Source organism: Amblyraja radiata, chromosome X, assembly GCF_010909765.2.
Source record: "Amblyraja radiata isolate CabotCenter1 chromosome X, sAmbRad1.1.pri, whole genome shotgun sequence".
NCBI classification, from domain to species: domain Eukaryota; kingdom Metazoa; phylum Chordata; class Chondrichthyes; order Rajiformes; family Rajidae; genus Amblyraja; species Amblyraja radiata.
Window position 1 is genome coordinate 12,134,051 of NC_045999.1, and position 23,232 is coordinate 12,157,282.

The 23,232-nt window shown below is 41.0% G+C and overlaps 1 protein-coding gene across 1 annotated transcript in view; it reads left to right on the top strand.

Annotated features, from left to right (window-relative positions):
- tbc1d2b (TBC1 domain family member 2B) overlaps positions 1 to 23,232 on the top strand; it is an 86,520-nt gene that overhangs the window by 39,351 nt on the left and 23,937 nt on the right. Inside the window, exons 3-8 of the mRNA XM_033015077.1 lie at positions 3,873 to 4,041; positions 6,561 to 6,724; positions 10,368 to 10,585; positions 11,610 to 11,993; positions 16,179 to 16,289; positions 19,898 to 20,091. Of these exons, the coding sequence (XP_032870968.1) occupies positions 3,873 to 4,041; positions 6,561 to 6,724; positions 10,368 to 10,585; positions 11,610 to 11,993; positions 16,179 to 16,289; positions 19,898 to 20,091 (1,240 nt within the window). The remainder of the gene's footprint in view (positions 1 to 3,872; positions 4,042 to 6,560; positions 6,725 to 10,367; positions 10,586 to 11,609; positions 11,994 to 16,178; positions 16,290 to 19,897; positions 20,092 to 23,232) is intronic.

Genomic DNA, 23,232 nt, shown 5'->3' on the forward strand with positions numbered 1-23,232 from the left:
TTGGTAATATTAGAGTCTAATTTTTTTTAATGTTTTGGTATATATATTGGTATGGATTGAAATAAATATATTATAACTAGCACTGTTACCATACAATAATTTGCATTTATTTTTGTAACTTCTGATTTTAATTGATGTTTAGAATGAGTTTGTCTTATTTTCCTTTTGCATTGTTGAAAAGATGGTGATGTGATTGAGTGACAAGGAAATAAATGGTGTGAACGAGCAGTGAAAGAGATATTGGGGTAAAGGTGGTTAGTCCCACTGGTATTTGGCCTGATGAAGCCCGGTTAGAAAAGGCTAAGTTCCCGTGAAGGAAGTACCTCGCCTCCACTTATCCCGCTCCTACCTCTTGTTCCCATCTACGTTCCTAGTCATTTGGAGCTGCCCAGGACAGCACGGTGGAAATGCAGGCAATGCAGCTGTCTTACTGCTCTGACAATCTGGATTTGTTTCTGACACTCAGCGCTGTCTGTGTGGAGTTCACACTTTCTTTCAATGCGTGGGTATTCCCCGGAGAAAAAGGATGGGTGACATTGTGGGTTGGGACCCTTCTTCAGACAATTTCCGCAAGACGGTTGTGTTACTCCAGCACTTTGTGTCTATCTCTGACTGTAACCTCAACTCAGTGTACCCATAGTAACCTTTCATCCCCTGGTTTATTAAGTATCGAACTACCTCGACTTAAAAAATATTTAAACATCTATTTCCGCCATGCTTGAACGGGGAGAGTCCAAAGGTTCTTGACCCCACAAAAATAAATGTCACGTTTAAAATGAATGACCCCTTATTTTTAGAACAGTTCCATATCCTTCCTATCTGGCCCTTGCATAGAGATGTTGACCAAGGCATGGAATAGATTGGTTGCAGATGTTTACTAGACTAAGAGAACACCTCTAGGTGCTTTATTGTTGTTACACAACATTTGCAAATGTATTAACACCTTGGCCAGGGTGTATTGAATTGTAATTCTCAGTCAAGATCACTTTGTTTCCTGGAATAGCATTCGTGCTTCTGTTACAGCTGCTGGCTTCTCATTAGACATGTTTATGTGCATTTCTGCTTTAAATTCTCAGGAGAAGTTAATAAAATGCAAAATTTAAAATGATGGCCCAGGCATCCAGTCGGTACTTCCCGCCGGTGAACACGGGAGCAGAGTTCCCAGTGGACACAGGTGGACACAGGAGCAGGGTTTGAGCAACCACCTGCAAGAGTTTAATTTAGATTAGAGATACAGTGTGAAAACAGGCCCTTTGGCCCACCGAGTCAGTGCCGACCTGCAATCCCCGCATATTAACGCTATCCTACACACACTAGGGACAATTTTTATCTTTATACCTATGCAATTAACCTACCATCCTGGACGTCTTTGGAGTGTGGGAGGAAACCAAAGATCTTGGAGAAAACCCACACAGGTCACTGGGAGAACGTACAAACTCCATACAGACAGCACCCATAGTCAGGATTGAACACGGGTCTCTGGCGCTGTGAGGCAGCAAGCCTGCTGCGCCACCGTACATAGTTTGGTATGGTTTGATGGGATCAAGGGATGGATTATTAGGGTCGTGGAATGAAGGGGAGTTGGATTAGACTGGGCAGTAGTTGGTGTGAGGGGTGTTTGTAATACTGGGATTAGATGGAGTTAGAATGGGAAGTAATAGTGGCGCAGCAGTAGAGTTGCTGCCTTACAGCCCCAGAGACATGGGTTCATTCTGCTCTTTGTGTGGAGTTTGTATGTTATTCCTGTGACTGCGTGAGTTTTTGCCGGTTGCTCCGGTTTCCTCCCACATTCCAAAGATGGGCAGGTTGGTAGGTGAATTGGCTTCTGTAAATTCTCCCTCGTGTAGGATAGAACTAGTGTACGGGGTGATTGTTGATCAGTGTGTTCCCAGGGACTGATTCCATGTGGTATCACTCAAATACACTCAGGAAGCATTTAACATTGAAATCGACATTTTTTTTAATGGTAAAATAAAAACAGAAATACTCAGCAGGTCGGGGCTTTATCAGTGGAGAGAAAAACCGTTTTTAGTGCTGAAATGTTATAGATTAAAGGAAACGATAATCTAGTTATGCTGTTTGTGGGTTTGGGACCAGTGAAAATGAGTTGAACTATTTCATATATCATAACAGTTATGACAAATATTTTTTGACCTGAAACATTGACTCTGTTTCTCTTCCCATAGATGCAGCCCATCTTACTGAGCATTTCCATCATTCTCTGTTTCTATACCAGCGAATGCAGATTTTTTGATTTTTCAGCTGGTATGCTTAATGAAATAATGCATTTAAAAAAGTTAGAACCAACCCAACTTGTGAATGTTGCAACGATCTGCTTTACAGCAGCATCTAGTTGCAAATAACACTGTTAATGTTAAAAGTTGCAGCCTCCAACCACAATATTCACAAATTGAGCTGTGGTCAGCCTTTAAAAATGGGTTATTTACATCATTAAAGATGGGTTAAGGAGGTATGTGTGATGTGGCAGTACTCGAAGGAAGGTTTTGGAAATAATCCTCCCTGGTGCAATTCCTAAGGCAAACCTTGATCTGGAGGCCTTGTTGCCATGGCTCTCCTGTGGAGCGGAGCGAAGGGCTGACTAGGCCTTGAGGCAGGGCTTGATGTTTCACTCCTGGATTCCCCCGGGCAACTTATGCCATGGAAGGCCTTTCTGTTTCTCAATGACCTCGTTGATTATTGGTCCACCAGCCAAAACAGTCATGGGAGCGATCTCCCCTCTGGACTTTGGAATAAAAATACATTGCTCAGGCTCCCTGCCTCTACTGTCGTTGAGTTTGTTACCATGGAGGAGTTTTCCAGCGGGGAGCTCCACAACTAAATAGAAATGAGGCATCGTACCATCACGTTGATCAGGCGGTGATGGGAGGGACTGAAGGTGGGGTGTTAGGAGATGGAGCAGGTGCTGCGGACAGGGTGGGATAGAACTAGTGTACAGGTAATGGTTGGTGGACGTGGTGGGCTGAAGGGCCTGTTTCCATGCTGTATCTCTAAACTAAATTTGCTAATTTGGAAGTATGGAAGATTTCTGGCTATAGGGTGATTTTCTTTGTATTGGTGGGTAGCATAAAATACTACATTGCGCTTTATCCCAGCTCTTTTAAAATATTTACATCTCTGCCTCTGCTTACAGTAAAATAAGGGTTTTTGGAGTTTAAAAAAAATTGTTGGAGGAACTCAACGAGTTAGGCAACATCTGTGGCAGAAAATGGACAGACAGACGCTGTTTTGGGTCGTCTTTGGGTCGGAGTGAAGAGCTTTGAGTGAAGATGCAGGCTGACCTGCTGGGTGCTTTATACTCAAGGTTCTAGCATCTTCAGTCTCTAGTGTCTCCAAGAGTATTTAGAGATCTGCATTTGAAGTATTGTGGTAAAGACACTGGTTAAATCTAAAGTAGTTTTGTCGGATGAGAAGAGGTCTGAAGAAGGGTTTCGGCCCGAAACATCGCCTATTTCCTTCGCTCCATAGATGCTGCTGCACCCGCTGAGTTTCCCCAGCAATTTTGTGTACCGAGGAAATTAACAGTTGCTTTGATAATCTGACATGAGGCTACATTGTTCATTCCACAGAAAGCTGCTGATCATTATATTGCTAATGATTTAGATCTAATTTTACCAGGATAACAAATCTTCAAATAGAAAGCAGATTACTTTGACAAGATACAGATTGTGTTTTTTATTCAGACTAGCAATGCGTTTATGAACTAGATCTTATTTAATGCGTTACCACTATGTTATCTCTGCCGTCATGTTTTCCACTGTACTCAGAATGTAGGTTAACCACCAGCCTGCTTTTGCTGAAGTATGTGAAGGGATGTTAGTACAGACAATAATAAGATTTCATATTAATTCCAGATGCTCCCTTTCCTCCACAAATGCTGGATATTGCTGAGAGTGCAAGAAGAGTATTGGAAGAAGAGGTTGCCCCGGAGACCCTGGTGGGTGAGCGAGCAGCAAACTATCCATCTCCAATAAACCCCACAACCATTAACTTCTCCTTGAAGCACTTGGGCACAGAGATCAGGTGAGGCAACCTTACCCAAGTCATAAAGACACAAAAACCTGGAGTAACTCAGCGCGACAGGCAGCATCACTGGAGAGAAGGAATGGGTGATGTTTCAGGTCTAATCCCTTCTTCATACTGATATAAAGAAAGGGGTGTGATTGTGAATGCTCACCAGCTGCCAAATAACCAGAAGGCATTCTGAAGAAGGGTTTCGGCCCGAAACGTTGCCTATTTCCTTTGTTCCATAGATGCTGCCGCACCCGCTGTGTTTCTCCAGCACTTTTGTCAACCAGAAGGCATACATTTGAAAATCAATAAAATTCTGCAAAAAAATTAAATTATTAAATTTATTCTCAGTACAATTAATCATACAGTGACATCCCAAAGATTTTGGAAACCACCAGTCTATTTAAGCTTGTAAGATATCTTAGATTGAAATATGTGAAGTCCCTGGCATGCATAAAGAATTTAGAAAATAATTTGGGATCAAAAACTAATTTAAATCAGATGCAGACTGTGTACTTCCTTGCAGCCTTTAAAATGGTTCAAGGACGCAATTTAATGCCTTCCCAAACTAAAAAAAAAAAATCTAAAGGCATGGTGATGAAAAGCTGTTTTCCATCATGAAAGCACAGTGAATTAACTAATGCAGCACCACTTGCTTTGAAGTTGATGAGCCAAGCTTGTCATGTCTGAAGTCTGAAGAAGGATCTCGACCCGAAACATCACAAATTCCTTTTCTCCAGAGATGCTGTCTGACCGGCTGAGTTACTCCAGTTTTGGTGTCTATCCTCTTGTTATGAAATGTGCTCACCAACCACTGCCAATATCAAAATATCATTAATATTTTGTTGTAAAATCTTTCCTTTGAAATCTAGTTCTATGAACAAACTTCTAAAAACAACTTTCATTTGTATCATGCTGTTCGGTAGTTCCAAATTACTTCACAGCTAACAAATTACTGTTGCGTAAATGAGTGAGGGTTAGTTTTAGGGCGGTCCAATGTCCGCAATGTGGCAGAGGTGAATTAGACAGCAACCAAGCTAATGGAAGGACCGTTCAGAAGCCTGATAGCAGAGGGGAAGAAGCTGTTCTTGAGTATGGAGGTGTGCTTTTGCAAGCTTTTATTTCTTCTGTCCAACGGGAGCAGGTAGAAGGAATGGGACAAATCTTTGATTATGTTGGCTGATTTTCCGAGGCAGTGTGAAGTGTAGATGGAGTCAATGGTGGGAAGTCTGGTCTGTATGATGGAATGGGCTACATCTACAACATTTTGTGATTTCTTGCAGCAGCATTTCACCAGAGGAAAGTCCCATGAAATGCATTTGAAATGAACAATATGTTAATCTGTTGATATCAGTCAGTTTGGCCAAGGAATAAATCTGTCTAGGACACCAGGAGGATATTCATCTTTCTGGGAAAAGTGAGCGGAGGGCTTGGGGTAGCATAGTGGCGCAATGGTCGAGTTGTTGACTTGTAGCGCCAAAAACCCGGGTTCAATCCTGACGACGGGTGCTGTCTGTGTGGAGTTTGTACGTTCTCTCTGTGACCACATGTGTTTTATCTGGTTGCTTTGGTTTCCTCCCACACTCCAAAGATTGGTCAGGTTTGTAGGTTAATTGGCTTCGGTAAGTTGTAAAATTGTCCCTAGTGTGTGGGATAATGTTAGTGTAGGTAGGGGTTGATTGCTGGTCGGCGTGGACTCAGCAGGCCAAGGGGCCTGTTTCTGTGCTGTATCTCTAAAGCCTAAAGTCTTAAAGTTCACGTGCCTGAGGATGGAGATTTTGGCAAGTCATTTGAAATGTACCCGTAAAGATTTAGTCTTGCAGTAAAAAGGCCCTCATTTCACACATTCCATTGCTTTGCCATTTTGTATCTCAGAGAAAAGAGAATCCTTAAATGCAGACAATGTTGGAAGTACTCAGCAAGCCAGGCAGCATCTGTGGAGGGAGAAACCATGTGTTTCAGATCAAAGACCTTTCTTAAGAATTTTCATTCACACGATTTTCATTCTAAAACAGTAAAGGGCCTGTCCCACATGAGATTTTTTTTGGTGACATGTATGGTCATGTATGATGACGCCTGTATGGTCGTGAGCACTCGCCCAAAGAATCGTACCTTTTTCTGGTCGCCGCTGGATTTTGAACATGTTGAAAATTTTCGGCAACCTGCTGCGACTATGTGCCGGCAAGTCGCCGATAAAATCGCGTAAGTGGGACAGGCCCTTAACACTCTTGCTCATTCCTTAAAAAGTTTGATTTTCCTGAAAATGAACCACTGGGCAAGCAATTGATCACCTGCTCAATAAAATTAAATGTTTTATCTTGTGAAGCATATTGGAGCATTTTCATGGCACTATATATCTGGAGGTTACGTTTAGTTTAGTTTCGTGTCACGTGTACCGAGGTACAGTGAAAAGCTGTTCTGTTGCATGCTAACCAGAAACAGAAAGCTTTTCACTGTTGTATGTTGGGCATGATTCCTGTACCAGGCTGGGTCATTTGGGTCATACTCCTGCAATTCTGAATCCATTGCAGAAACTCAATGTCAAATCTGAAACCAGGAAAAGGAAACAATGAAAATCGGAAAAGTATGTTCTACACAGACGATTGGGTGCTGCTGGATCCAACCCTGAAAGAGTTGGAAGAGGCTGCAGGGCATGACGAAAAGAGGAAAAAAGAGCCTGCTGAATCAAGTAGAGGTTTGTCATTTGAAATCAAATTCATTCAAAAATAAGGGATTATTGCACAACTGATATATACTTTAAAAACTATAGATGGTTTTGTTATAATGTGTGTTTCCTGAATGCAAATTGCATCAAGTCAAAAGGCTTTTAGCACTTTGGCCTTCATCAGTCAGAGTATTGAGTATGGAAGTTGGGAGGTCATGTTACAGTTGTATAAGACATTGGTGAGACTGCATTTAGAGTATTGTGTTCAGTTCTGGGCACCATGTTATAGGGAAGATAGTGTCAAGCTTGAAAGCGTTCAGAAAAGATTTACAATGGATGTTGCCAGGACTAGAGGGTGTGAGCTTTAAGGAGAGGTTGAGTAGGCTGGGTCTCTATTCCATGGAGTGTAGGAGAATGAAGGGTGATCTTAGAGGTGTACAAAATCATGAAAGGAATATATTGGGTAGATGCACAGAGTCTCTTGCCCAGAGTTGAGGAATCTATAATCAGAGGACATAGATTCAAGATGAAGAGGAAAAGATTTAATAGGAATCCGAGGGGTAACTTTTTGTTGCCAGGACTAGAGGGGCTTGTTGGCAGAATTCCTTTCCCTCCCAACTATCCCACTGCTTTAGATAGGCACAAAATGCGGAGTCTCCAGAGATGCTGCCTGTCCCCCTGAGTTAATCCAGCAATTTGTGTCTATTTTCGTCTGTAAACTTGCATCTGCAGTTCCTTCCTACATATCCCACTTAGGTAAAATGATAAATACTTCAGCTGTTACAAAGCCCGTTTCTATGCCAAGAGTTTCCGTCTTCCTTTTGTGAGAAAAATGTCCTGCTGAACAAGTGACATTGAGGTGATATTTCTGAGTATTCGGAGTAATTTAAATATTGGCTTTATTAAATAATATCAAATGCATTTTCTTTCATCTGTCAAGGAAATGATGAACAGATGTAATTATAAAGAGACATCTGCAATATATCTCAAGCTCAGCTTTGGCTTATTTTCTATCTGGATTCAGTAGCTGTTCAAATCAAAACTGTCATGTATTGCATTGTTAATGCAAATATAATTACAAATTGGAAAAAATAGTGAAATGTATTACATAAAATATCAAGGGAATTTGTGGCAAGACAATTTCAGAATTTGCATTCATCAGGCTCTTCAGCCCACAATGTCTGTGTCCAACCTGTCTCCTGATCCACATCCCTACATCCCTTGCATATCCATGTGCATCTCTAACAGCCTCTTAAACACCACTATCGTGTATGTCTCCGCCACCATTCCAGGCAACAGGTTTCAAACGCCCACTTTTGTTTTATTAAAAGAAAACTTGTAAAGCACATCCACTTTAAATTTTGGCTTTCTCACTTAAAGTTATGTTCTCTCTTCTTTGACATTTTCACCCTGGGAAAGTGATTCTGACTGTCTACCCTATCTATGCCTCTCATTTTATATAAACAATAGACAAAAGGTGCAGGAGTAGGCCATTCAGCCCTTCATGCCAGCACCGCCATTCACTGTGATCATGGCTGATCATCCACAATCAGTACCCCTTTCCTGCCTTCTCCCCATATCCCTTGACTCTGTTATCTTTAAGAGCTCTATCTAACTCTCTCTTGAAAGCATCCAGAGAATGGCCTCCACTGCCTTCTGAGGCAGAGAATTCCACAGATTCACAACTCTCTGGGTGAAAACGTTTTTCCTCATCTCCGTTCTAAATGGTCTACCCCTTATTCTTAAACTGTGGGAACATGTTTCCTGCCGTGTCCAATCCCTTAATAATCTTATGTTTCATTAAGATTCCCTCTTATCCTTCTAAATTCCAGTGAATACAAGCCCAGTCGCTCCATTCTATCAACATATGACAGTCCCGCCATCCCGGGAATTTACCTCTCAGGTCCCTAGATGCTTCAGCCTCTGATGCTCCAAGGAAAACTATCTGAGTTTGTTTATCCTTTCCATAGCAAACACCTTCTAAACCAGGTAGCATGTTGGTAAACCTCTTCTGCACCCTCTCCAAAGCTTCTGCATCCTGTCTATAATGGAGAGAATAACCCAGAACTGCACACAATATACTCCAAAAACAGTCGCAGAGTCCTATAAAGCTACAAAATGACTTCCTGACTCTTGTACTCCAATGCATCAATTGTTGAACAAATTAATTAACTGATATAGAGACTAGCATTCTCAATTTATCTTGAGTTTCAGAAGTGGCAAATCACATAGTAGACCATCAGGAGGAATTTAATTAATCATGAATTTAATATCAAAGTAAATCAAAATGTAGTTTTTTAGTGTATCCGTTTGCCTTTTGTTTTTCTTACACTAAGATTTAATGAAAGCGTTAACCTAAAACATAGCAAATGTATGCACTGATCGGCATGGGCAAGCCTGGGATCACTGACTCTCGCTGTGCTTCTTCTGCAGTGTGCGCACAGTCTGGCCGGCAGGAGTTTAGTTGTACGATGCATTTCCCTCAAGCTTCAATGGATTAATTTTATACTTTGGCACACGTTGCCACATCCAGCACTGCTTTTCACGTGCCCTCCAGCTGTTTAATTTAAGTTCCCTTGTAGAGGCTTTCAAGATGTTATGTTTTCTCAGAGAGAAACAAAAATGGACAGGTACTTCAATAGCAGAGCTTGGATATCAAAGGGCTGGCTAAAGATCTATCTTTCACCAGAGCACTAGAGCTGGAAAAAAACAGAGAAAGTTGATTCATTTAGGAGAGAGTTAGGAAAGTACAACATGATAAGAACCTGGTACACATAAAAGCTGGAGAAACTCAGCGGGTGCAGCAGCATCTATGGAGCGAAGGAAATAGGCAACGTTTCGGGCCGAAACCCTTCTTCAAGGAGTCTGAAGAAGGGTTTTGGCCCGAAACTTTGCCTATTTCCTTCGCTCCATAGATGCTGCTGCACCCGCTGAGTTTCTCCAGCTTTTTTGTGTACCTGCGATTTTCCAGCATCTGCAGTTCCTTCTTAAACATGATAAGAACCTACAAGGTTATGAGTCTGAAGAAAGGTTTCGACCCGAAACGTTGCCTATTTCCTTCACTCCATAGATGTTGCCTCACCCGCTGAGTTTCTCCAGCATTTTTGTCTACCTTCGATTTTCCAGCATCTGCAGTTCCTTCTTGAACAGGTTATGGGCACTACTGCATAGGATGTGGATATGACTGGTTTTCCAAAAAGGTTACACAGACATGACAGACTAAATGGCCTCGAATGCAAATTTCAATTAATTGACACATGTGCAACAAAATATCCTTGTAATTTGTTGCATCCTACAAATTATATAGTGAATTGCAAGTGGAATTCTAATTTTGCTGATTGTTTTATAGCTGCATTTACTTAACAATAGTGTCAGTTAAATCAATTTGCCAATTCACATGGAGCTTGAATGAAGGTTTGAGGCTTGGATTGCTATTCAAGTGACAACAATTGAGAATCCACGAGGGAACTCGTGGAGTTTAAGGAAAATAAAGTGAAACTCTACATTTTATAAAATAATTTCCGTGTTTTCAACACCAAAACTGCTTTAGGAAAGTAATCTAAAAGTAAAAAATTGGTAAACATATTAAACATAGTTTTGTGCTATTAAACCCTTATTAAGTTTAAGTGGCAGTTGTTTCAGTAACATTTGGATACATTTGTATTTACTGTAGGAGCAGCATTTGCTTTTGATTTTGCAAAAGCATCACAAAGAGCTAAACGGCCATTCTTGAGGGATATAATCGGAGCATCAAGGTCACGAAATAACGGCGAGTCATCTCCTGTAGAGTGTGTCATTACTAATGGAAAGCCTTCAACAGAGATTCAATCGAGAATTCAAGCTCAACAAGAGGAATTGAACAAAGTGAAAGAAGACTTGAGCAGCCAAAAGGTAAGGTCATAAAGAAGAATGGTCCCGACTCGAAACATCACCTATCCATGTTCTCCACAGATGCTGCCTGACCCACTGAGCTATTCCTGAACTGCATATGTTTTTTGTGTAAACTAGCATCTGCAGTTTCTTGTGTCTACGTCTTAAGGAAGATGCAGTTTATTGGTGTTAGGGTTGTAAAGTTGTACAGCATGAAAACAGACTCTTAGGTTCAACTTATCCAAGCCTAAAGATAGACACAAAATGCCACTGTAACTCAGTGGGTCAGGCAGCATCTCTGGAGAAAAGGTATAGGTGATGTTTTTGGTCGAGACCTTTCTTCAGACTGAAGTACACATTTACTTCTGCTTCTCGATGTGTTTGCAAACAGATAATCAGCCGGATAATAATTATCCCTCAGCCAACATATTACCTGTCATTATTTCATTCTGTTTGGGGGAGCTTGATATAAAGAAATTAGCTCCTGTATTCCTTCCCTCTGTTATCAGAGACTAAATTTTCAAAGCCATTGACTCTAAATAACTTTGAGGCATCCTGATGTAACAAACGAAATTGCACAATTAGTCAATGTGCGAATAAACTTTACAGGATCAAATACAACTGGCACTGCTGGTGAGGGACATCTCAAACCTCCGGAGACTTTGCGCTCTACCCAAGGTTTCCGTGCGGTTTCCGGAGGTTTTTGTCAGTCTCCCTACCTGCTTCCACTACCTGCAACCTCCAGCAACCACCTGCAACCTCCGGGAACTGCACGGAAACCTTGGGTGGGGCGCAAAGTCTCCAGAGGTTTCCGTTCAGGTTTCCTAAGTGGGACAGGGGCATAAGATTTGCTCCATCCACCTAGTGGTCATTCTGTGAAACAACAAGTAACAACAACAATCTGCTATAACCAAAATCTGTTATAAAGAGGTCCGTTAAAATGAGGGTTTACTATATTTATTTATTAATGTTGCATAAAATAGAAGCATGGACTTTAAGAACAAAGGTGCAGGTTATATAATAAATTTGTCTCGTTTGTTTACAGGAGCTGGTCCGCCTGTTACAGCAGTCATTGAAATGTTCCCAACAGGAAAAGTACTCTCTGAATACTGCGTGTGGATCTGTGGATCACAGCATGGCGCAGCGTCTGCATCAGAAAGACCAACAAATACAAGCCCTGAACAAGCAGCTGGACCACGTTAACCAGCAGAAAGATCACATGGAGCAAGAAGTGAAAGCATTTCAAGATAAACTTACTGGGACGAGGGACCAGCTTAACATGTTCAGAGAAACCATCCAAGCCAAAGATGAAGTGATTGTGAAGTTATCGAGGCAGCTCAATGAATGTGAGAACAATCTCTCGCCCCAAGGAGTGTCGCCAGGTGGACCCTCAGTGAACAAGGAACTGCAGGAGTTGAACAGGCTGAAGGTATTGATTTAATTCAGACACTTGTACTTTAGTGAGCTATACCAGACTGGATGATGTATCATGTCCACAATGAAGAAGGGTCTCGACGCGAAACGTCACCCTTCTTTCTCTCCAGAGATGCTGCCTGTCCAGCTGAGTTACTGCAACATTATGTGTCTACATTCGATTTAAACCAACATCTGCAGTTCTTTCCTACACATATCATGCCCACAATCCATGCATCTCAAAACCTATTACTTTCCCTGTATAAATCCCAAAATACTGTCCTAGAGATCAGCATTGTTCACATGGAGCTTACAGCACAGTAATAAGATCATAAGGAATAGAAGTAAATTAGGCCATTCGGCCCATCAAGTCTACTCCTCCATTCAATCATGGCTCATTTATCTCTCCCTCCTAACCCCATTCTCCTGCCTTCTCCCCAAAACCTCTGAAACCCATACTAATCAATAATCTATCTATCTTGTCTAATACTCCATTTAGATCATTGCCAGGTCCACATGAAGATCATTGAACATGAAGTGACCTAAATCTGCATCTCTTCATAGTTACAGCTTGACTTACTGAACATTTTCTGTGTTGTTTTTGTACTTCACATTTCTAGCATTTGACGTTGTTTTTCTTTTATGCTTTTGCCAGTGTTGATGCTCCAAGCAAACCTTTCCCCATCTAACTTCCATCAATATATCCTTCTACTCCTACCCTCACATAACTTGCTTGTCGTTACCTTTCTGGCTCAATCATTTCATGTGAGAGCCAGGTTTACCACCTCGCCACTCCTGAGGATTCCTGCAAATTTCTAATTGGGTTCATTTGGCACAAATATTCATTTGGGTTCATTTTGCACAAATATAATTGACTTGAAACTGCCGCCTCATTTTAGGCCTAATTAGGGATGGGTGATAAATGCTGGCACTTGCCATAACATTCATATCCTATAAATGAATAACAAAATACCTTCCTGCATTCATGGCTCCTCGTCTTTGTTGCCTTTCCTAGTAGAAACATCTGTGTATCTACACAACAGAATATTCAGTCTAAAGAAGGGTCTCGACCCAAAACGTCACCTATTCCTTTTGTCCCGCTGTTACTCCAGCATTTTGTGTCTATCTTCGGTGTAAACTAGCATCTGCAGTTCCCTCCTACACATAACATTTCGCAATCTTCTCTTCTAAGAAAATGGTTTCCAGCAATTCAGCGGTTTCTTCATAGATGACCTTTGCAGTTTGGTTGTAGTGCTCACAAACCACTTTATTCCCCCTCTATCCTTCTGTAATATGTGGAAATTTGCAGACGAACCAAAAGGAAAGATTCATAGATATAGGTAAAGGTAAATATTAAGGGATCTTGTTAACAGATTATAAATTGGAGATCTGGTCCAAAAAGGCTATTAGAATATAATTTTTATAGCGTGAAGGCAAAAATATGAAAGGGAATTTTGTTCCAGCTGTACAAAACCCATGTTGGAGTTCTGGACAACACACTGTTGTGTGGGAAGGAACTGCAGATGCTGGTTGCATTTCTTCAAAGTCATCTTGTTGAGCCTCAATGCCTGTAACTCTTTTTCACCTAGACAACAAATAACGATAGCCTGTCTCCTTTATCATTATGTATTTGCATATCTTTCATTCATTTGTTCTATATCCCTCATTATCACTGGCTATATCTCTTGTGTGGGAAGGAACTACAGATGCTGGTTTAAACCAAAGATAAACACAAAATGCAGGAGTAACTCAGCGGGATAGGCAGCATCTCTGGGGGGAAGGAATGGGTGACGTTTCGGGACGAGACCCTTCATCAGACTGAATATTTAGACCAAAGAAGGGTCTCGACCCGAAATGTCACCCATTCCTTCTCTCCAGAGATGCTGCCTGTCCTGTTGAGTTACTCCAGCACTTTGTGTCTATCTTCTATATCTCTCTTTTTCTTTTTCTCTTTTCCTTGTACCTTCTTCCCGATGGCAGTGGTGAAATGAATGTGTGGCCAGGATGGTGTGGGTCTCTGATGATGCTGGCTGCCTTTTTGAGGCAGCGACTACGATAAATCCCTTCGATGGTGGGGAGGTCAGAGCCGGTGATGGACTGGGCAGTGTTCACAACTTCTTGCAGTCTTTTCTGCTCCTGGATGTACAAGTGACCGAACTAGGCCATGATGCAACCAGTCAATATGCTCTCTACTGTACACCTGTAGCAGTTCAAGAGAATCCTCTTTGACATACCGAATCTCCTTAATCTTCTCGGGAAGTAGAGGCGTTGATGTGCTTTATTTATAATTGCATCAGTGTGCTGGGTCCAGGAAAGATTTTCAGAAATATGCACGCCCAGGAATTTGAAGTTTTTGACTCTCTCCACCATTGATATAAACAGGATTTACCAAATGGTGCCAGCACAACCTAGCTCTCAATATCAGCAAAACCAATGAATTGATTGTGGACTTTGGAAGAGGAAATAGAGAATACTGTACATAGATTTGGTTGGTAATTTTGAGTAACAAATATTTTCAAATGATTTCTGTGAGTTCAGTATTTCAAAAATATATAAATGGGAGAAGACTAGAAGTTTGATTTTCTACTGGAGTCAAGAGCAGGAAAACAACATCAGTAACTGTCTTAAAGATGTAAGAAATCGTTTTATAGCAAACATTAGTTGACTTAATTCTCTCAAAAGAGCATTTTGATTCAATGAATAAAATTGGAGATTGGAAATCATTCTAGCCAAGGATGTTAAGGATATGGAGCCAGTGCAGATGATGGGTTAGGATGCTGATAGCCACGAGCTCCTTAAATAGTACTGGATCAACTGTCTGAACAAGGGTCTTGACCCAAAATGTCACCCATTCCTTCTCTCCAGAAATGCTACCTGTCCTGTTGAGTTACTCCATTTTGTGTCTATCTTCAGGATCAACATAAAGTTTCTGCTTTTGAATTCTGTTCATCTCAAAGAGAGCCCTATTATCTAGAACCTTTTATGGTTTTATCTACGTTGCTTTTATAATTGCAAATGGGTGCTTCTCGACCTTTTTGCACTATTTTCTAAATGATTTTTTTATTCCTTGTGGCAAACTTTACTGGCTTTATCTTGCACTAAATATTATTCACGATATTCTCTTTATCATGTATCTGTACACTGTCGATGGCACAATTATAATCATGTATTGTCTATCCGCTGACTGGATAGCACGCAACAAAAGCTTCTCACTGTACCTCGGTACACGTGACAGTAAACTAATGACTCTTCTAGCTCACATAGCTGTATTAAAATATATTTGGCATTTATATCCTAATTTTGCACTTGTTCTGATGTCTCAGAATCAATAAGCATACCTTCACTCCTCCCCTTTACAGCAACAGGGAATCAATATGGTTATGGGGTTAAGAAGGAAAGCAGAGTCAAGACCAAGATCAGATTAGCCAGTCTGAGGAAGGGTCTCGACCCAAAACGTCACCCATTCCTTCTCTCCAGAGATGCTGCCTGTCCCACTGAGTTACTCCAGGTTGTGTGCCAATCTTCGGTTTAACCAGCATCTGCAGTTCCTTCTTACACATCAGACTAGCTGTGATTGGTAGGGGCTGTGTAACCACAAACAGGCCCCTATGGAAAACCAAATGCTCCATCACCCACCTTACTTGTGGGGAAGCTCCTCTTTTGCAGCCTGTTTACTAACCATTCTGCTGTTTGCCCTAACTTTAGTCACCTTCTGCTTGGCAACCTAATGGGTTATTCATGCACTAGTTGAAATTCAGAGTGTTAGTAAATATGGGGCAGTAAGCATTCGTGCACGATAGTGATCCATTTTGAAACCTGTAATCCCAGAAATGTCCGGTTATCCTGTTCATCGAGTATTCCGTCAGACTGATGTCCTGTGAACTATTCTGATCCCTATTGGCAAGGACTGCTAGTGGACAAAACCCACATTTGTTCCGGTTTTTGAAACTTCAGAAACAAAAGGTGCAAATGTTGTGCGTTTCCATTTATGAAATGGATCAATTTTGCGATGTAAAGTGACATGGTAACTCAAATTTCACTACACCAATTGGAGCATGTGACAATAAATATCCTTTTGTCCTTTGACATGGTACAAGTGTCAGATTTGTTCAGTAGATGTTCTCATCTAGGCCATGTTAATCTCTCTACCTCAGTCTATTTGAAATGGGATGCAGTAATATTGTAATATTTGTCTTTCCAGGATGCTCTTCAGGGTTACAAGACTCAGAACAAATACCTGAACAAGGAAATCTTAGAACTATCTGTGCTTAAGAGAAATGCTGAGATGAGAGAAAATGCTCTGGAAGCAAAGGTATGTCAACTGCAGTTAATGTCCACCTGTATTGATCATGCCTATACTGTAAAACAGGCCCTTCGGCCCACCGAGTCCATGCCGACCAGTGATCCCTGCACATTATCCTACACACAGTAGGGACAATTTACAATGATACCACACCAATTAGCCTACAAACCTGTTTGTCTTTGTAGTGTGGAAGGAAACCAGAGCACATGGAGAAAACCCACGCAGGTCATGAGGAGAACATACAAACTCTGTACAGACAGCACTCACAGTTGGGATCAGTGCTGTAAGGCAGCAACTCTACTACTGCGCTACCGTGCTCTCTATATGCGTTAGGGGCAGTTTTCATTTGTTTTAAGATTTGGTGTAGACAATTGCCTTCATTTTGTATGTTCACTAAAAAAAATTCAAGTTAGTAACTTTAAAAGAAAAAGCAGAATAATGATCTGCTTGGATTCATCCAGATGGATTCAAACACCTTGTGTGCACATCCAGTAATGAAATCCTCTCTTGAAGATGAGCCATCCTCCTCTTCCTGCAGCTTCCTCAGCATCACACTTCATGATGCTCTGAGCTGCCTGCCCATCAATGGCCCTATTTTGATTAAATTAAAATCTTCATTTTCCTTTCTAGCATTTAGCACAGCAACCACTGATCTGTGGTAATTTGTCCTTGCCTTTAAATCTTCAGCCAGTTGAAAATGCAGTCAAGATGTTTGGCTATTTATTATTATTTAACATTTTACCTTTAGCATATTTCAACCTTGATAATTAGAGAAATTGATCCTTTGTCACTCAGATGTATTTATAAAAATAACAATTGAGGACCATAGAAATAAACCTACACTTTCTGAAACATTTAATATTACTTTGTAGCAAATAAGTTAATGAATCTGAACAATAACATTTCTTGTTCATAGCATGGATGAGTTAAGGGGCTGGTGATTGTAGATAGACACAAAATGCTGGAGCAACTCAACGAGTCAGGCAGCATCTCTGGAGAAAAGGAATAGATGACGTTTCAGGTCATCTTCAAACTGCAAGTCAGGGGAGATGGAAACTAGAAGTATGAAAAGGTATGGAACAAATCAGAGTTGGTAGATGTTGGGTTGGGAAAAGACATCAGATGGTGATTACCTGTGTGTGTGTGCACGTGTGGATATCACCTAGATCTAAGCCAGCTATTACTGCCAAGAGTAGAATAGTGCCGACACTGACTACAATAAACTTAAACCCACATATATGTCTGAGCTCATTTTATTTCTTTGTGTACTTATCCAACTATGACAAAACTAGACTAAAGAAAGATAATTGGGTGGATAATAGGTGGATGACCTGAATTGGAAGTTAAAGATCGGCACAAATGTTTTGGAGGCTTCAAGGGATATGGGGTCATTCCAGAAGAAATGAGGATTGAGAGCTGATCTCATTGGAACATAAGGACACAAAGTAAATCAGTGGGTTAGGCGGCATCTCTGGCAAACATGGATAGGTGATTTTTCAGGACAAGACCCTTGCAACTGAACTTGACTTGAAACGTCACCTATCCATGTTCTCCAGTGATGCTGCCTCACTTGCTGAGTTACTCCAGCATTTTGCGTCCTTTCGTGCTTCCACTCATTGAACCGTTTTTTTAATGGGGTGAATACAAGGATGATATTTGTCTGTGGTGTCTAAACCCAGGTTTAAGGTGAGAAGGGGAAGATTTAATATGAATTTAATAGCAACTTTTTCACACAGACGGTGATTGGTACATGGAGTAATCAGCCAGAAGAGGTAGTTGAGGCAGGAGGTACAATGACTACATTCAAAAGACATTTGGACAGATACATGGATAGGAAAGGTTTCGAGGGATATAGGCCAAACACGGGTAAATTGGAATAGCTTAGCTGGGGCATCTTTGTTGGCATGGACAAATTGGGCTGATGGCCTGTATCCATTTTGTGTGAATCTATATTCAGTCTAAATACTGAAACATCTACATACCCTTATTTTGTTTCCTTCAGTCATCTTTTTAACCTAATCTAAAATGTTGACTCCTCTATTTTGGTCATCACTCATATATTTGCAGCCTTAGGCCTCTTCTTTGAAGCTTTATTCTAATACTCGTTGTATATCAGTACACGTGACAGTAGTAAACCAATACCAACTTAATATATACAAAGTTTTTTTTAACTAAGTCACAATTCATAGGGGTGTCATTTGAACTCATCAGGTTTGTTTTCACAAATGCCTCGATAGTTCATGACAATATTCAACCACGTATTCAATATTGTATTCAATAATTCAATATTCAACAACACTTGTATTGGTTGATCAGTGAAACAACAGAAAAATAAACTGAGTGGCAGGACCAACTGACAGTTACTGGGATTCTGCTCGAGAGGATTAATGAGGAATGTTGTGAGTGCTCCATCCCCTTTGCATTGAAAATTCAAGTTCTTTTGTTCAGTGTTTTCTGCGAGCATTTGCAAAGGGGTCACCCAGATAGAGCTCCAAGATAATTAAAAAACATCATAACCTTTTCAATTATGATTATATCGTAATTGCATCTGACATGTATCATCGACATATGTGGTTAAACATCATAGATAAGCACTTTCTTGACCAATCCATAACATCTATTCATTCTCGATCAATCCGTGATGAGCTCCCTGCCCGTGTCAGTATCAGATATTCCCAAAGCTCATCACCACTCCCCTCATGCTTACACAGGTTAATTGTTTTATGAACAAGCTGCTTATGTCTCTGATGAACATTCACTGAGCTGTAAGTCTTGCTCAGCCTGCTTGCAGAGTTACAGGAACTGGGTCTGACTTGTTTCATAGGAACAGGCATTTTGTGTACACATTTAGATTTTACTGTGTGGTAACAGGCCCTTCACCCCACCGAGTCTGTGCCGACCAGTGATCACTCATACACTAGCATTATCATACACTTATACTCATACACATACACATACAATTTATAGAAGCTAATTAAACTGCAAACCTGCACGCCTTACGAGTATGGGAGGAAACCGAAGCTCCAAGGGAAAACCCATGCAGTCACAGGGAGAATGTACAAACTCGTACAGACAGCATCCGAGGTCAGGATAGAACCATGGTCACAGGCGCTGCAAGTCTCAGATTCAGATTCAGATTTAGATTCAACTTTAATTGTCATTGTCCGTGTACAGTACAGAGACAACAAAATGCATTTAGCATCTCCCTGGAAGACCGCTGTGCCACCGTGCCGCCCCTACTGCATCAGACCCCAAGTGCCATCAAATTATACTCTGGCAAGGAATGTTCCCACATCTTAAAAAACAAGGTTGGTCCTATATTTCCAAATAAAAATCACTCGCTTTAAAATTCCGAGTGTAGATTTTCCAATTAACTAAATTTAGGACAAGCGTATGTTGGGGTTTCTTTCAGTCAGTGTTAGTTTACACGAGTTGTAATTTTGGTTCCTACTAGAGAACTTTCTCAATTCTTGTGTGATGATGGTTTACTTTTTCCCAATGCACGTTGAGTGTGGCAATGATTTTAGTCCCATTCATTGAAAAATATCTAAACCATCTGATTTCATATATGTTGTTCTTCTGACAGTGATTGCTTTCTCTCCCCCCTATCTTGCCAGTGCACCAGCCTAGAAGCTAGACTGTGCCAGGTAGAGAGCAAGCATCTTGTACTCCTCCAGGAAGTGAAGAACCCTGTGTGTTCTGGGGAAAAAGGTCCCACGCATGAAGTAATCTCCAGACTCTTGGAAGATGCTCTGAAAGTGGACAGCGCCGATCAACCGGAGCAAACCGTTCTCAAGCCAAATCCTTTCAGGTAATATCACTTCACGGGTCTCTGAGCCGGGGTGGGGAAGGAAAACCTTGAAATAACGTTTAATGGCTCCCCACTGAAAGGAGAAGAAAACGACTGAAGAAAGAGAGACACAAGGAACTGCTGATGTTGGAATCTTGAGTAATACTCTTAAGTGCTGGAGTAACTCAATAATTCAGGCAGCATCTGTGGAGGGAATGGACAGGTGATGTTTTGGGTCAGGATCCTTCTGAAGAAAGAGTTGCTGTTTGGTCTATCAAGCCCTCAATGAATGCTGGTTATAGAGCAGGCTTGAAGGCACGTGATGTTCCTATCTTGTGTTGAGAGGAAAGAGAAAGATAGATAAAACTATCAGCATTTTATAATGCAATTAAAAATGTTGCAAGATAATTGGCCACATCAGTTCATGTTTATACTGCACATGAGCAGTAGTTATAACTATTCTTTCTCTGATCACATATTCCCATAACCTTCAATCACCTTTTTTAAGCTACTTTTAAATGTTGACTCCATTTTGATCAGAACTCTGATATATTCTGCAGACTTGCAGGCCAGAGTTTAAAATAAGATGTTTCACCTCAGTCTTAAATCTATCTTCTAATCTTTTATCTGTGCCCCCTTGTAGACTAGTCAACCACCGGAAACAGATTAATCTAATAAATTTTAAACCCTTTTGCAAAATTGCTTATTTGTTATCTTTGTTTGCATGCAAAAAAGCCACAATCTTTTTTATTTGTGCTTCCACGTACTGAGCCCCCTCTTAATTTATCGTTGCTATACTCTCAACTCTGTCGAGATGTTCAGAGTATAACCAAAATTCATTATGATCCACTAAGGTGTTGCAATGATTGACAGATACATCTTTTCAATTAATTCTCATACACAATGTATACTTTAAAAAAAAATGTTAATTGAATTTTGCTTACAGCCTTTGCCTAAAGAGCCTGTCCCACTTTCATGACCTAATTCACAAGCTTTTTTACTCGTGGACATTTTTCATCATGCTAGAAAAACGGCCCGACCTACTTGATGCCACGAGTACCTACGACTAGCATCATGGCCTACCTACGACCTTCTACGACCTCGTGACAACCATGCTGCCAGTATGAGTCAAGGGCAAACGCGGCAGAGGTCGTGAAAGTGGGACAGGCCCTTTATCCTTCTATCATTCTATGAAGATAGAGCCAAAATGCTGGAGTAACTCAGTGGGTCAGGCAGCATTTCTGGAGAAAAGGAACAGGTGATGTTTCAGCTCAAAACCCTCCTTCATTCCATGACCTCCTCTATTTTTTATGCTATTTCACTATACAATCTAGATATCTGCAAAACTGTCCTCCACCTTGAAGTTTGCATTTTTTTTGGAGCAATTTCCTCATTTAAAAAATATCTTTATTTACAGTGAAAGTATCAGCTCACTCGCTTTAATGCTTACACTTAAACTGACAAAACCACACTGCTTCCCTTATCCCTTTTTTTAAAAAAAATGTTAATTGAATTTTTGAATCTGAGACAATATAATAGGGTCTGACTTAGTTGGAGACCTTTCTATTCACAAAGAATTATTACATTTTCCCCACTTCCCCCATTTATTCCTTCATGTAATAATTTAGTGCCCACTCGCGATTAGCTCCATAAATCTGGATTATTGCAGCAGCAGATGGTGCATTAACATCCAGCTAACGGCTGCAGAGTGTGATTTTTATTTCATCCAAGGTAATCAATAACACGTTACCACATACCAGCAAAGAGATTTTACATTAGATTTTCAAATCTAATTAAGATATATCTATTTTCAGGTTTACAAGCATGACAAGAGTGTATTTGTGAGCTGCGAAAGAAACCGTCAACCTGGCTTTGGTTTCGTAAAATTCAGTGGAGCTAAACAAATAGCTAATTGTCTGAAGTTTGCCAATCATTCCTCAGAGGCCCCGTACAGAATATATATTACAATGTAGATAGATACAAAATGCTGGAGTAACTCAGCGAGTAATTCAGTCTGAAGAAGAGTCTCGACCTGAAACGTCACCCATTCCTTTTCTCCAGAGATGCTCCCTGTCCCGCTGAGTTACTCCAGAATGTTGTGTTTACCTTCGATTTAAACCAGCATCTGCAGTTCTTTCCTACATGCATTACAATGAACTAGTCCAGCATGCAGCAAAAAACAAAATGCTGGAGCTACTCGGTGGGCCAGGCAGCATCTGTGGAGCATTAATGACAGACGACATTTCAGGTTGTGATCTTGCCCCAACTGAAGAAGATTCCCAACCTGTAACATTGCTGTCTGTCCGTTTTACTCCACAGATGCTGCCATTAGACTGTAGATACAGCATGGAAACAGAACCTTTGTCCCACCGTGTCCGCACCGACCATCAATCAACCCTTACACTAATTCTATTCTACACACTAGGGATAATTTACAGGTCGATTAACCTACAAACCTGCATATCTTTGGAATGCGCCTGACCAGCATTCCACCAGCTTCTTTGTTTTTGATCCAGATTCCAGCACCTGCAGAACCTGAAGAAGGGTTTCGGCCCGAAACGTCGCCTATTTCCTTCGCTCCATAGATGCTGCTGCACCCGCTGAGTTTCCCCAGCAATTTTGTGTACCTCCAGCATCTGCAGTCTTTGTTCATGTTCCATGTTCAATACGCATCCTGAGAGCATCTGGCAAGATTCACTTTAGATTCTTTACAATAAATAACATGGATTGGTGACGACTGTTTGGTATTGAATTAAGTTTCTCAGGTGGACAAAAATGCTGGAGAAACTCAGCGGAAACTCAGTCTGAAGAAGGGTTTCCGCCCGAAACGTTGCCTATTTCCTTTGTTCCATAGATGCTGCAGCACCCGCTGAGTTTCTCCAGCATTTTTGTCCACCTTCGATTTTCCAGCATCTGCAGTTCCTCCTTAAACAATAAGTTTATCTCAAGCTGGTGATCTGGAATATAAAAGCGGGACCATTCCAAATCATAAACAGCTTGGCAAAACAAACAGTATAAATGGAAAACCAGACGGTACCTCTCTGCAAGTTTTACACATGGACTTGTGCCCTTGAGCATGGGACAAGCAACTTAGAGTTAATGCTGACAACTTGGCGATGTGTACTGAGATCTATGACAAGCAAAGACTCCCCCACCCTCAAT